At 44.4% G+C, this 15,053-nt stretch overlaps 1 protein-coding gene across 10 annotated transcripts in view; it reads left to right on the top strand.

Annotated features, from left to right (window-relative positions):
• The window catches only part of HLCS (holocarboxylase synthetase), a 179,753-nt gene that overhangs the window by 158,474 nt on the left and 6,226 nt on the right, over positions 1-15,053 (top strand). For all 10 annotated transcript variants that reach the window (XM_039857492.1, XM_039857493.1, XM_039857499.1 and 7 more), the window contains 4 exons: positions 6,166-6,233; positions 7,653-7,813; positions 10,642-10,756; positions 14,715-14,928. In XM_039857492.1, coding sequence (XP_039713426.1) covers positions 6,166-6,233; positions 7,653-7,813; positions 10,642-10,756; positions 14,715-14,928 — 558 coding nt within the window. The remainder of the gene's footprint in view (positions 1-6,165; positions 6,234-7,652; positions 7,814-10,641; positions 10,757-14,714; positions 14,929-15,053) is intronic.

Genomic DNA, 15,053 nt, shown 5'->3' with positions numbered 1-15,053 from the left:
TCTTGAACCCTAGTCAGTAAGTTTGTTTTTCACAGTAGCATGGGTCAGCAATTCTGAAACCACTTTCTGTGTATTATAGTATTGAGCAAATAAGTAAATACATTTGAGATAACGAGAGCCAGATTCCTCATTATTGGAGAAGGAAGTTACAAATACAGAAAGTGGGAGACTAGAATGAACCTTGTGGTATTAGATTGGAATTGGAGTTTTCAATGAACTCGTGGTTTTCAAGGTAGATGGATGGATGTATGGAATTGGCGGGGAGGGGAGAGAGGAAGGAAGGAAGAGAAACACACACTTTCTAGCCCTTTCCTAGCACCCAGATTTGTTTTATAAATACTATTCTTCACTAAAAGGAATCAGAGCTCTTTGGAGAAATGGCCGATAACAGAGCTGGCGCTGGAAAAGTTCAAAAGGAGCCTGGAACCTGTTCTTACGCCAGAAAGTAAAATGCTGAAAGTGACAGGGACAGCTCAATAGGACACAGCGACCAGCCTGAAGGAGCTTGTACTTGCTGAACCTGGGGCAGTTTGAGCTTCAAAATAAATAATGATAGAAAAGTATATAATCTATCGAATAAGTCTACAAGTCTATTCTGATATAAATAATAAATAGAAAAATAAGTGGGGGAGAAGAAAAAGTTCTTCCTTATAGTAGCAATCCAGCAAGGACATATGAAAGAAATGATGGAATCAGAAGGTCACTGTTCGGCAATCATCAAACAAATAATTGATTCAAGCAAGGCTCACCCACAGATGCTACACTAGTAGATTCAATTTTATGAGGCACGTGATATTTATCACTCTACGAGTACTAATTAATTACAGTGGAAAAACAGTAGCTTCGCAGGGAAGAAGCCTGGCACACACCACCTTAACCGGTGTGGATCAGAGTTAACTCAGCAGTCCCGGGACAAGGCAGCAGCACGTGCCTCCTGATACCGCACACTGAGGAGGCTACGACTTCACTAATGTGCGTTCCTGCCAAAAATGTTAGCCCGAGTCTCATCCTGAGCCTTCGGATTTTCTAAATTGAGGGACATTTTATCAAATAATGGTAACGTCTCACACTCCTCAAAAAAAATGTCTCGATCATGAAAGAGACTAAAGACTTGAACCAGGTGAAAGGAGACATGACAACTAAGTGCAGCCAGCGACCCTGGATTAGACCCTGACCCAGAAAGAAGACTGCGATTTGCTGTCAAGGGCATGTTGTTAGGACAGTGGGTGAAATTTGAATGCATGGCGAAGTATGGTCCTTGGGCCCAATCTGGCATGCTGCCAGTTTTCGTACCACTTAATATCATAGCCAGAGTGATTTTCACATTTTTAAATGGTTGGAAAAAAGTTTTAAAAGAATAAAATTTCTATGGCAATCTGTAAAAGGCAAAACTGTGGAGACGCTGAAAAGATCAGTGGTTGCCTGGGGTTGGGGCGCGGAGAGGAGGGTCGAAGGGGTGGAACACAGGGTATTTTTAGGGCAGCGAAACTATCCTATGTGGTAAACTGTCATGGGAGATGCAGGGGATTATACGTTCGTCAGAACCCATAAAACTACGGTGAGTGAACCCTAATGTTAAACTGCGGACTTCAGCTAATAATAATATATCAATATTGGTTTGTCAGTTATAACAAATGTATCTTACTAACATGGGATGTTAATAATAGGGAAACACAGGGGCTTTGGTGGGTATATGGGAAGGGAACTGTGCATTCTGTTTGGTTTTTCTATAAACCTAAAGCCACTCAAGAAATAATGTCTAGTAATTTAAAAATTACTTTATTGTGACACATAAATATTAGATGAAATGGAAATTTCTGTGTCTCTAAAGTTTTGTTGAAACACAACCAAACTTTCTCATTTAAATATTACCTATGGCTGCTTTGGGGCTGGGACTGCAGGGCCGAAGAGTCGCAACAGAGACCATATGGCTCACAGACTAAACTAGGACACTGGTGACCTTGTGCACATGGCCTCCCCGTCCCAGAGGCAGTCTGTGCAAGGACCATAACCGGGACTCAGCCTGCCGCCTTCCCACAGGCCTCATGCTCCACCATCGCTCCATCCAATGCAGGAGACAGGCACGGCTGTGCACGTGTCGTGTGAGTTACAGGAGAGTTTGTACAGTGAACCTGTTAAAGCTCAGACAGTTGGTGGCCTCTGCATTGCGAATCTGTGATCTCTCAGATAGGAGAAGGTTATTCACCAACTATTAAGCTGGCAGATGCATGCTTAATTTAACCTACTGAAGGAAAAGTTGGGTTTAAATAAAACCTTTTGTTAATAGCACATTCTTTGGTTGTAAGATGAATGTACTTCGAGTATAGATATATTGGAAAACTCAGAAAAGTATAAAGAAAATAAAAACTACTTGAAATTTTACCACCCAGAGAACATGGAACAACATAAAAAAGATGCTAAAATTATATCATTTTGCCTCCACCTTCTGGAGATAACCAGTGTTTATATATGTCCTGTATTCTTCTAAAAATACACGTAGGAATACACGGCCTACATAAATGGGATCCGTGATACTGTTTTTAAGCCTTCCTTTTTAATTATCAACGTAATAAGAATGTCCATTCTATATATCAACAACATCATTTAAATACCTCCAAATAAGGAATTTTTCCAATTGTTAGAAACATTTTGTAACATACATCTTTGTGTATTTTTTAAATGTGGAAAAAGTCTAAAGGTATATATGCTTTTAATAAGAAGGACACATATTGGCAGTAATTATCTCCAGAAGGGGAACCCAGAATTATATGATAATTTCACTTTCTTCTTTATGTTATTCTATGCAATCTCTGGGTGACACATTTTTAAGAGGGACTTATATGGATGGCTTATTTTCTGCTTTGTACTTTTTCAAATAATTATGCTTCTCAGAATAACCACAGCTAATATTTTGTTAATATGTCCCAAGAAATTTTAAAAGTATATCTTAAAACATCATTGGAATCAGACTGTGTATAGGATTTGCATCCTGACTGAATCCCCGGATGGTGTCCTGTGGGCATTTGCCCATTTCCCTGATGGCCGTTTTGTGTGGGGCTGCGGTGATTGTTTTTCATTCCTTTATCATGGCCTGTTGGCACTGTTCTGATTTTCACAATGTAATGCTATGAGGAATAGCCGTGCCCTGGAATTATTTCTATTCTCTGAGTACCTCTTAGACTTTAATCCTGGAAGTACAGTACTGAGTCAGAAGGCATAAAAATTTAAAGGCTCTCATTGTATACGAAAAGACTAGTTATAAGAATTTTTGCTCATTGATTACTTTCAAAAAAGCTCTGATTCATTAGTTGTAATGAAACAGTGCTACAGATAACTTGTTATTGTCTCTTTTATTTTTAAAGCAGATGTGTTAGTCCTATTCTTAGAAATAGTTATGAATAATTACAAATATTGTATGTGAACATAAAAACCATGCTTCTCTCTCATTTTTCAAAATAATTTTAAAGCTAACCATCTTAAAGAAAAGTTTAAAAATAAAGAGATTTTGTCAAATATTACTCCCTTCCTCTTCTACGAATTTGACATAGTTGGAATAAAAATTTATGTAGTTTTTACATTACAAGCATTTCTTTCTTCCGTGTTGCTACATAGTCTTCATGACTATCATTTTCACCTACTCCAAATTATTCCATTGACTTCATGTACCATAATTAACCATACTCCTACTGAACACTTAGGTCATATCCAGTTGTTTTACTTTCATAGCACTGTGGTGAATGTGGACTACCTCCTTTGGTTGGAATCCCCAAAGTGGATTGACTGGGTCTGAATCTAAATTTTTGTTCCTTCAGAATTTTCATTAATTCATATTGGGCTGTCTTCTAGATTAGTCTTAATTATTGAAGTTTTATTCCAACGACCACATGAAATTCATGACATTCGCATTGGCAGAGCACCCAGTATGTGCTGCGATGTCCTTAGGAACCTAAGTGACCAGGACGCTGTCCGTTTGCGAAGGGTTCCCTCTGGGGCCTGGATGCTTCAGACAAAAAGAGACTGCTTTTTTGCATGCCCAGTTGGTACTGCAGTGAATGCATTCGGCTGCCACTCACAGAAGCCTTTTATTCCATAGCCTTTGCCAAGAAGGAAAGAAAATACACAGAGGCAGGGAGGTGATCATTATGTAACACCCTCTTTTTTTTTTTTTTCCTTTTTCTGTTTCCTTTTGTGAGAACATCATCAAATCGGATGGAAACGCGTTTATGGTGTCTCCTTTCCGCTAAAGCAGACTCTAGCGACTTCATTTTCAGAGATGCAAAATTTACAAAGTTTATAAATGCTGCTTTGTTGCCCGTGAGCTGTGTGGTTTGGCCTCCAGAGTTATCTCAGATAGCACAAATAAATCTGGCGGCCTCCAGTTGTCCCAGCTCAGCGTGGCCCCCTCTCCTGTTTGTCTCCCCCCTCCGAGTTTCCTCTTGGTCTTCAGCAGCATAAACCCAGTCTTCTCATCAATATGCCCTGTTAACTGCTGCCAAACCTCCAAGCAGTTTAGGGCATATGTTCCCTTAATCATTTCTCTTTGTTCCAGAAGTCTGTGTTTGGTTTCTGGACCCTCCTCCCCGCCCCACCCTGCCCCACTTACTCATCACCGCTGGCTACACAGCACACGACTGTCTACTGTCTATTTAAAGAACAGCGTAGATTGCTGCCATGGAGAGGGCCTTCGCAGTCTGCTCACAACGTGCTAAATCATCCCCCCTTCCGGAGGAAAAGTGTGCTAGCCGCCCCGAGAGAGCCCGCGGGCGCGCCCAGCTAAAGCGCTGGCACCCTGGGGGAAGCGGAGGTTCCTCGAAGACAGTTTACCTCCCCGCGGGACAAAGCTTCCTTCTTAGGACTGCGCTGTTCCGATGCAGGAAAAGGACGCTTTGTTCTCGGAGTCCCACGGTGTCCAGGCACCGCTGCTCTCAATGGCTTATTCATGGTGTCCAAGAGAAATACTTCTGCAGCTGCACTTCATTCAGATGCAAGTGGGCCTGGCACACGGACGCCGGCCGGCCTGCTGGCCGGGAGTGCCCTGTGCCTGTGGCCCGGCCCCCGCCCGCTGCTGCAGGGCCCTCCTTAGCAAGTAGAGGGGTCCCCTGGGCGCCCCGAGCCAGCGGTGCACACAGAGACACTGGTGTCCTCTCTGCTTTGAGTAGTTTCCTTGTCTTACCGTTTCGTGAGGTTCCACCTCGTTCCTTGGTCCTGGAGGGAGGATGAAGCGTTGATAGCGAAGTCGTCCCCGGGGCCATGTCCGCAGCCCCGGGGCACGTGGAACCCTGGAAACGATTATGGGAAACTGTTTATACCAAGTACCATCTCCCATCACCCATGCCTTCGTCACCCCCAAAGTATTTCAGAGAGGCCCCAGCAGCTGCACCGACAGTGGGCAAACCCGATTCCTGCTTTGTTTAATAAATCCTACCACGCGCTATGCCTACTCCGCGCCTGGGAGCGCAGGGGAAAACGCCTAACGGAGTCAAAATGCATAGAGTGCAGCCGGGGGAGAAATTCAGAGTGGGGGCTTTTTTTCCCTTTTCTGAAAAAAGTTCCCGTTGCCGTGTCCGTGGAGCCTGGAGCCAGAGGGCACTTTCCCACCTATCCCCCTAAGGAAAGTCTGTATTCTTTTAAGTGAAACCATTTTAAAAGCAGAGCTGAAGCCGAAAATGATCCAAGGTTCTCCCTAGTTCTCAGAAGGTGTAGATTTATTTACTATAGTTAAAACGTAATTAGTTCTCAGGGGAGAGTGTATCTTTTAAACGGCTTTATAGCCACCATATTGGTTTTCTGAATAATCAGAAACTTCTGTTATGATTATGTTCTAGCATTCGAACAGAAATGCTCTGTAAGTGGAAACAAATGTCAGGAATTGGTAGTGTCACTCGAGGAAGGGACACCGCGTCAGAAAGAACTCGATGGGATAGTCCAAAGAAATATAACCTATCAGCACCTTAAATAAACTGGATAACAGCTCAGGCGGGTACACGTGCCTCCCTGCCTTGGGCTTCTCGGAAGCCGGAATGGGGGCGCAATCCCTCGAAAGCCGGGAGATGGTCCTTCCTTACCCACACGTTCACAGATGTATGTAAACAGTGTCCCCAGCTTTGTGCTTAGGTTCCCTGTGCAAAGCTGTTCTGGCTGACCAGTCTTTCCCACCATTTGCAGGTTGATGTTTGAGATGCCGCAGGAAATGGGTTTAATAGCCATCGCAGCCCGACAAACAGAGGGCAAAGGTCAGTCATCTTTTATTATCGTTTCTGTTATGTCTGTTTTTTAAAATCTGTGACTCGTGGCCAGAGAGACGATTGATTGAGTGTGTTGATTGTCAAGATGGCTCAAATTAGTAGTGGTTTGTTTTCATGCCCCACCCCACCCCCCAGCCCCAAGTTCAGTGGAAGAAGAGGAAGCGAAATTGATCAGAAGATTGAGCCTGAGAGTTACAGCATTCTCTCAAACTGAGATGTTTGTTAATCACTTAACATTGGCTTGTGATGGTTTTAACATTTGGTTCACTACATCTTGTAAATTCCTTCTGACACATTCTAGGCATTGCACTTTGTGAATCATAACTGCTCTAGAGACATTTATTTTCCTGAAGGGTCTCTGTGAGGGGCCTTCTGTGTCTGTACTGAGTACCACGTGGAGGGACTGGAATTGGCATAGAGTGGGCACTCAGGCAGTGCCCATTCACAGAGTGCCCGCAGAGAAGCAGAGGGCTGCTCAGTGCTGACCCTCAGAGGCGAGAGCAGATGCCGTGCCCATGGTCGTGCAGGAGGCACCCCGCCCTGCCTTTTCCCACCCCTAGCCGATGCCAGGCTGACTCAGATGTGCTTTTAACCTTGAGACTCCTATGCCTTTCTCAGAAGAAGCAAAGAAATAAGGAATCCACTATTTTCTGCTTCTTTCTCTTAAAGGTGACTTTTGAACATAAAGGGAAAAAAATTCATTTCATCAAAAGCCACGGGGCTCAATAAACAGGTTTAAAAAAGTATATAGAAAAACTTTGATTAGGTGTACCTCCCATTTTGATTATTTTATTTTCCTGACCGATTTTAAGAAAATTAAAAAAAAACAAAAACAAACCCTCAGAGTTAATACTAGGGATCCTTTTTTAAATTCAGCTTCCATTTTTAAAAATAACAGTGAGATATATAATTCGCACACCATTCAGTTCTCTCGTTTAAAGTGTGCAGTTTTTCATATGTTCACAAGGTTGTGTGACCATCACCAGGATAGGAGTCAGTTCTCAGAAGGGGTATCCAGGGCCTCTCCTGGACCAGTACAGATTCGGTTCGGTTGCCCTCATCCCTGTTTTTGCCGGCATCACCGTAGGTGAGACTTCAGCTGAGAGCGATGTCCCAGCACTGTGAGGCTCTGAGCCGTCAAAGCACAGATGATATGCTCCCAGAGGCAGAGCAGCCGGCTGATCATCGGGAAATTGTTCAGCAGCAGGGCTTCAGATTTTGAAAAGCTCCTCTGTGACTGAGTTCACCCCAGAATATCCACGTGTCTTAATCAGTCCTGGTCTGTTCTGGTGGGATGTGTCTTCGCCATGTGGCTCCGAGTCCTCAGGCACGTTTTCTGGCACAATGTGCTTCTGAGTCTGTTCTTGTGGCAAAGTGGCCAGTTTCCCAGTGGGGCCTGTCTTCCAGGGCGCGGAAGGAATGCATGGCTGAGTCCCGCGGGATGTGCTCTTTCTACTCTGCTGGTCTCCATCCCACTGAGGTCCAATCTGGGACAGAGGATCCCGTTCGTCCAGCATCTGGCGTCCCTGGCGGTCGTGGAGGCGGTCAGGTCCATTCCCGGGTACCAGGTACGTGCAGTTCCCTCACCTTTACGTCCCCACTCTGCGTGCACATCTTGGCTCGGGCTCGTTTATAGCATTTGTTTGCGGGATCGCCGCATGTGGAGCCTCGGCCTGCTTTTTGCAAAGCTGACAGCTGTGTCCCTGGAGTTCTAAAGGCACCATCAGGTTTTACAGCTGCTTCAGGCTCACCAGAATGCGTTTCCCCCGCAGGATTCCCTTTCTGTCCTGTTGTCAGATTTCTCAAACAGCCTAGTAAGGGTGAGTCTTTTTTTTTTTTTTTTTTTCCCTATTGGATGCAATTGGACTGGATGGGGCTATTTGTCTGCATTTTCTGGTGAAAAGCCTTATTTTATAGATCTCAAAAGTCCTCATTTCCTACCTTCCTTACTACGGCCTGTGCTCAGCAGAGCCATCCTTGGTCTGCAGTTGCATGAGTTCAACGTGCAGGTTTGTTTGGGGCTCTCTGCCCCCAGCTGTAGGGACAGATGCGCCCACTTCTTCGTTACCGTTGGATGCTTTGGTGTCAGTGATTAAGAAGATAAGAAAAAGACAGTGGTTAACAGAGTTACTAAAGCCTTTTCCCCCATACCTGGCCCCCACCTACCACATCACCCTCCTCAGTTTTCCTGGAAGGATTTCATACGGCTATAAAAAGGGGGGGTCTTCCCCTGGCTCCTTCCTACCTACAGCTGTTATGTCGGGCTCCTACTCTGGTCGTTCTGTTCATCCTGGAGGCCCAGCTCTAATGCTGGCCCCTGAACCCTCAAGCTGCAGGCTCTCCCTTCAAATAGCTAAGCCTCTTCCGTGGTATCTCCCACGACTTGCTCTGAAGCAAAGTTATTTGTACTCCTGTTCTGTCTCCTGCAGAGTAAGCAGCTCTCTGAATGCAGAACTAGTTTTATTTGGATCCTCAAAGAACCTAGCATAATGCTTTAGACACAAGGCCCGCATCAGCCATTTGAATAAATGATTAATTGAGACAACAAAAAATAAGCATGCAGCCTTTCTCTTCACTTTGGAATAGATGTCCCTGTTTACCTGCGTGGGAGCCCACAATTTCATAAGCTGCATCATTAACTCGATCCGAACATGGGAACTCAGAACACAGCCAGGCGTCTGAGCAGGCCTGGCACGGAAGCAAGTGCCACCCGCAGGGTTGGGAGATGTTTCTGAGCTTTGGCAGGGGCTGTGTGGGGCACAGGGGGACATGGGAAGGCAAGCGAGAGAGAAGAAAGAAGGGAACTGCCAGGGGGACCAGGACAAAGTTCTCTGCATTATAGATTTTCTAGGCCAGCGTTTCTCCACCTTGGCGCGTGGGTGTTTGGGCCCTCACATCTTAGTTGGGGGCCATCCTGTGCGTTATAGGATGTGGAACAGTGTATCTGGCCGTGGCTACGAGATGCAGCAGGTCTCCCTCAAACCCTGACAGTCGGGAATGTCTCCCCGTATTGCCCAGTGTCCCCTGGGGGGCAAAATATCCCCGCCTTTGAGAAACTTATTCTAGACAGAGAAGAACTGTGAAGCTCCTTTCAGTTATGGGTCATGGCGAGCACCCTGCTTTTTCTCGTACTTGGGTTCTTTTGTGTCCCTGCATCTCTTCTCTCAGCCTAGAACGCTATGCCAGGGCAGGTGAGCTCATAAAGCACAGAAACATATTCCAGACGGTGGGGCGATGAGGAGGCCTGTTGGAAGTAGAGAAGGTGATTTCCTGGAAGCAACAGGCTACAGAGCCTCGTATTAAGCACCTGGACTTGATGCGAGGAAGCCCTGTGTTTTAATCCCAGCTCTACCTCGTCCAGGTGGTGCGACCTCGGGCTGTCCTCTTTATGCTCCAGTGTCTTCCTCTGTCCCACAGGGGTGACACTACTGCCAGCGCAGTGATTTGGTGGAAGCAGCATACAGAACAGTGCCGAGAAAAGGGGCTCGTGCCGGGCCAGGCCCCCCCGTACGGGAAAAGCCAGCCCCGCTGAACTCGGAGCCTATCAGCTGCTCTCTGGGCTCAGTTTTATTTTGCTGTGTGTCTGTCCCTCTTCCAGCCTCATGTCTCCAGATGGACTTCCTCTACCCACAGATGGCACAACCTGGCTGCCAGCCTCAGGTCCAGGAGTCCAGGTGGCTCTGGTGCCTGCTGGATCTAAGCCAGTCTGTGTGCCCCAAGTACGAGTCATGGGGGAGGTGAGGGTCCGGATGGCCCAGCTGAACCAGTGTCCACCCTCGACCGCTCCACCGTGACCGAGGCACAGGGGGATTTGCTCAGGCCACACCCCTCAGGGTGGAGAGGACAAGTCTATTACCATTACACAAGTCGAAGGCCATCTCTGACCAGTCGGTGGAACGCGCCCCCCGTCGGTGTCGTCATAGCTTTCTACTCGATCCATGTCTGCCGCCTTTCATGACAGCGGTTTCTTCGGGGCCATCTTTCTCTCTCGAGCCGGGGCCCCTCGAACCCGTGTATTATCCTCTCCCCGCCCCTGCACCTAGCACATGACAGATGCTCCACAGTGCTGGTGGTCCAAACCGAGGAAACGAAATGAATTCTCAAGATGGGCATCGTCAGACAGTGTTTTGATGACGGTGAACATCGGTGGCGAGTGGGGACGGTGCTTCAATTACTACCGCTGTGTCCTTGAAGTCTATCTTGCTAGTTCCAAAAGGCACCTTAATTCTAGATTGTCCTAAAGAAGTAATTTAGCTGGCTGAAAAAGAAGAGAGGATGAGGCCCCGTGTTTCTTTAGTTTTGAGAGTATTCCGCTCAACTGACTTTTCGCTGGATGTCCTCAACTGGTCCCTGTGTGCCCATCGATTACTTGATTAATATGCCAATTTTCCTTTAGGATATCAACTTACGAGTGAAGTGGCCCAACGATATTTATTACAGTGACCTCATGAAGCTTGGTGGAGTTCTGGTTAACTCAACGCTTATGGGAGAAACATTTTATATACTTATTGGTGAGTTTTTAAAGCCTTTTCCCCAGCAATTTTAGATTAATAAAAATAAAAATGGTTTATATGTGGCTATATTGGAGATGTGAATTAACATATGAGATTACTTTTTTGGGGGGGTCTTACAAATATAGGATGTAATACGTGTATGAAACAGGCAGATTGATTGAAAGTGCTTCAACGGGTTTAAAATTCCCATCTGTGGCCAAGAAAACCAAATTGGTATCACATTAAACACATTTTCTTATACCTTTCCACACTCCTGCTTCTCATTGATTTAGAAATGATGAAAATAAACCACAGTGAGATAACACCTCACCCCTGTAAGTGCGGCTGTTATCAAAAAGACAAGAAATAACAAGTGTTGACGAAGACGTGGAGAACAGATCCCTCATGCTCTGTTGGTGGGGATGTAGATTGGTACAACCACTGTGGAAAGCAGTATGGCGTTCCCTCAAAAAATTAAAAATAGGAATACCATATAATGCAGGAATTCCACTTCTGGGTATTTATCTGAAGAAAATGAAATCGCTAACTCAAAGAATTATATGCACCCCCATGTTCAATGCAGCATTATTTACAAGATATGGAAATAACCCGAATTGATGGATGAATGGATAAAGAAGATGTGATTCACACACACACACACACACAGAAGAATATTATTCAGCCATAAAAAAGAATGAAATCTTCTCATTTGTAACAACAACATGAATGGATCTTGAGGGCATTGTGCTAAATGAAATAAGTAAAACAGGGAAAGACAGATACTGTATAATCTCACTTATATGTGGAATCTTTAAAAAAATAAATAAATAAATAATAAGATTATAGATGCAGAGAATAGATTGGCGATTGCCAGAGGCAAGAGTAGGGGGTGGGCGAAATGGGTGGATGAAGGGAATCAAATGGTAGAAACTTGAGTTATAAAATAAATGCAGTTGTTCTCACTTATCCGTGGGGGAACATGTTCTGAGACCTGCAGGGTGTAGTACCGAACCCTATTATATACTACGTTTTTTCTATACATATATACCTATGGTAAAGTTTATAAATTAGGCACAGTAAGAGGTTAGCAACAATAACTAATAATGAAGCAGAATAATTGTAACAATACACTATAATAAAAGCTACGAGAATGTGGTCTCAAAACATCTCGCTATACTGTACTCACCCTTCTTGTGATGATGTGACATGATAGGCACCTGTGTGATGAATGAGGTGACATGCGTGACGCAGGCATTGTGACATAGTGTTAGGCTACTGTTGACCCTCTGATAGTATATCAGAAGGAGGATGGTGCACTTTGGGTGATCCTGGCTCATGGAGCCGTGACAATGTCAGTGGTTAGATGTCAGGAGCATACAATGTTGATAGTTGGGAAAATTTAATATTTTTGGACCACGGTTGACCACGGCTACCTGAAACCTCGGAAAGTGGACCCGTGGGTGAGGGGACGCTACGTGAGCCCCGGGAACTGGACAGCACGGTGACTGTAGTTAACAGTGCTGTACTGTGTATTCGAAAGCTGCTAAGAGAGTAGATCTTAAAAGTTCTCATCACCAGAAAACAAAATTCTGTAACTATGTGTAGTGATAGGTGTTAAATAGACTTATTGTGGCGATTTTTTGTTTTTCATTATGTATAAATGTTATGTGGTAAACCTGAATCTAATCATTCATTATGTGTACATCTGAAACTAATGTAATGTTGTATGTCTATTATACCTCAGTTTAAAGAAGAAAAAAAAAGTACAATGGTAGCCCAAACCTAGAAAACTGGATGCATTTTTTTTAATTACAAATATTTTAATATCAACAAAATACAAAATAAGTTCGCTAGTCATCTCGCTTCCTTTTATGACAAAAATTAGTCCATGCATTGTTTAACAGCTTTATTGAGGTATAATTTTTATGCAATATAATTCACCCATTGAGAGTATACAATTCTATTATTTTAGTAAATGTTTACTAAATCAACACAGTCATCTACACAATCCAGTTTTAAAACATTTTCTAAATTTCTAAAATTTCCCTTATGCCTCTTTGTCTTCCCTACCCTAGTCCTAGGCAACCACAGATCTACTTTCTGTCAATAATTTTACCATTTATATTTAAAAAAAAAAATGGTAAAAATAAACATTTACTGTACCATTTTGTAATAAGAAAAGAAAGTTAATTTCTGACATGGGTCTCCTGGTGGTCTTCCTTTCTTCATTTGACTTTCCCAGGCCGCGAAAAGGTTGTGTTCTTTGTAACCTGTAGGATAAGCTCCAGGCTGGACGAGGTGGGATAATGAACCCCTCTCCCTTCAGCACCTCTAGGTCTGGCAGGGAGATGGATTCAATATCGGTTTTAGAAATTCTTAAGCCCCTGGTCATCCAACTGTCAGCCTCCCCATACTTACTGCCCAGGAGAGTTTGTTTGATGTTCAGACATCGGCACTGGACAGAAGACTCATGACCGTGTGTGGGAAGTGCCAGCCAAAGAATACAGGCTTATGTTTCCAGCTCTGCTACCAACTGGCAGTATTATTCTGGGCAAGCTGCTGCTTACCCTCAGAGCTCCTTTCCCATCTTTAAATGGGCTAGACTCAGAGATGCTTAAGTGGAGTCCACAGATATCCGGAGGCCCAGGGACGGTTTCAGGGAGCCAAGGAGTCCTGTCAGCGTAAGGGACGTGAGACACTGTCCTGTGGAGAGAATCCATAGCTTTTATTAAATACTTAAGGCCGTGGGTGGTGGTGAGAGGGGTGCACCTTTGATCCAGGATTCGATCGCCAGGAGGGATACTCTGTGGTTCTTGGAAGGACACAGCCTAAGTTGACAATAGTCAATGCTGCTATTTTCCCCAGCACTTTCTGAATACAAGACTATTTTCAGCACTATATACACTAAATTTCATGCCTTACGCTCCATAGGTACTTCAGATATTGTGTATATGGTTGAATGAATGAGCAAACGAAGACCTGCAGATTCTGATCCTGTGCCATAGTTACTTTTTTCTAGGTGTAATTTACCTTGCTTTGTATTTTAATAGGCAGTACATTAAACACACACACACACACACACACACACACACACACACACACTCACCTACTCCCTCACATATCTATTCTGAGCTTCAATTCCAAAATAGCCCAAACACTTACCAAAGAAAAGTTATTATAAATTTTGTTCTGTGGGAGAGTTTCTTTTTTTTTTTTTTTTTTTTCCAGACACCCTGAAAACACCTTAGTCTTATTGCCGAGTTCTTGAAGTATTTCGTTTCTGATTAAGGCCTCTTTGAGGTTCATTCAGGAAGACTGACCCTTCCCGGAGAGGGTGGTGGGGAGGGTGGTGGCGTTAAGTAGCTGCGAGATAAGCCCCATTCACACCCTGCTGGTAACTCACTTTCCCGAAGCCTTCCTTTGGGAGCCTGTAAAAGAGCCACAGGACGTGGGCTGGCCCCTTGCCAGCATCGTAACCCTAGCACCGACGACATCCAAGGATAGAGTATTAAAAGATGTGTTCTATGGTTGTGCCATGAACAAGGTTTGAAATCTCTGAATCCAGAGTTTACTTCTTAAGACCCGAATAAAAGTCTTTGTTTTCGAGCCTGTGTCTGTTATTCAAGTAGGAAAAGAAACAAGAGATTCTCAGTGCCGAGCTGCAGTTCTTGGCCGGACCACATGACACATGGTTTTGTCCCATTCGTGGCTTCTGTTTAATTAGCTTGCTTTTTTCCCAACCTATTGGCAGTAAGGTTGGGACAGTCCTGGCTTGATGAGGATAATAAAGATGGACTCAAAGATATAAGTCATTCTCTTAAGTGGCCACAGAGACAATGAACTCAAAATGAGGACCAGGAAGCAGGAAGTTGATGGTACAACCTGTGCCTTATGTAGGTAGTTGAGAGAAATGTGTAATGCCATCAGTAGGTTGAGCTGCTCATGTTTTTCTGTTGTTTGTTTGGATTTTGACCAGGCTGTGGATTTAACGTGACCAACAGTAACCCCACCATATGCATCAATGACCTCATCGCAGAATATAATAAGGAGTACGGGGCGGAACTGAAGCCCTTAAGAGCCGACTGTCTCATTGCCAGAACCGTGACCGTGCTGGAGAAACTGATCAGCACGTTTCAGGACGAAGGGCCCGACGGTGTTCTCCCCCTTTACTATAAATATTGGGCACACAGGTCAGTGCTGGCCTGTCTTCATTCTTTTAAAATTCCTTTATTAAGTCCAAAGTTCAATATCTTAAAATGAGAAACTAAGCTCCGGTCTAGGTAATTATTTTTTTACCTTTCCGATGGCACCACCT

The sequence above is a fragment of the Pteropus medius genome, unplaced genomic scaffold (genome assembly GCF_902729225.1).
Source record: "Pteropus medius unplaced genomic scaffold, Ma_sr-lr_union100, whole genome shotgun sequence".
Lineage (NCBI taxonomy): Eukaryota > Metazoa > Chordata > Mammalia > Chiroptera > Pteropodidae > Pteropus > Pteropus medius.
Note: the sequence above shows the minus strand (reverse complement) of the source record. Positions and strands in the feature narration are given on the sequence as shown.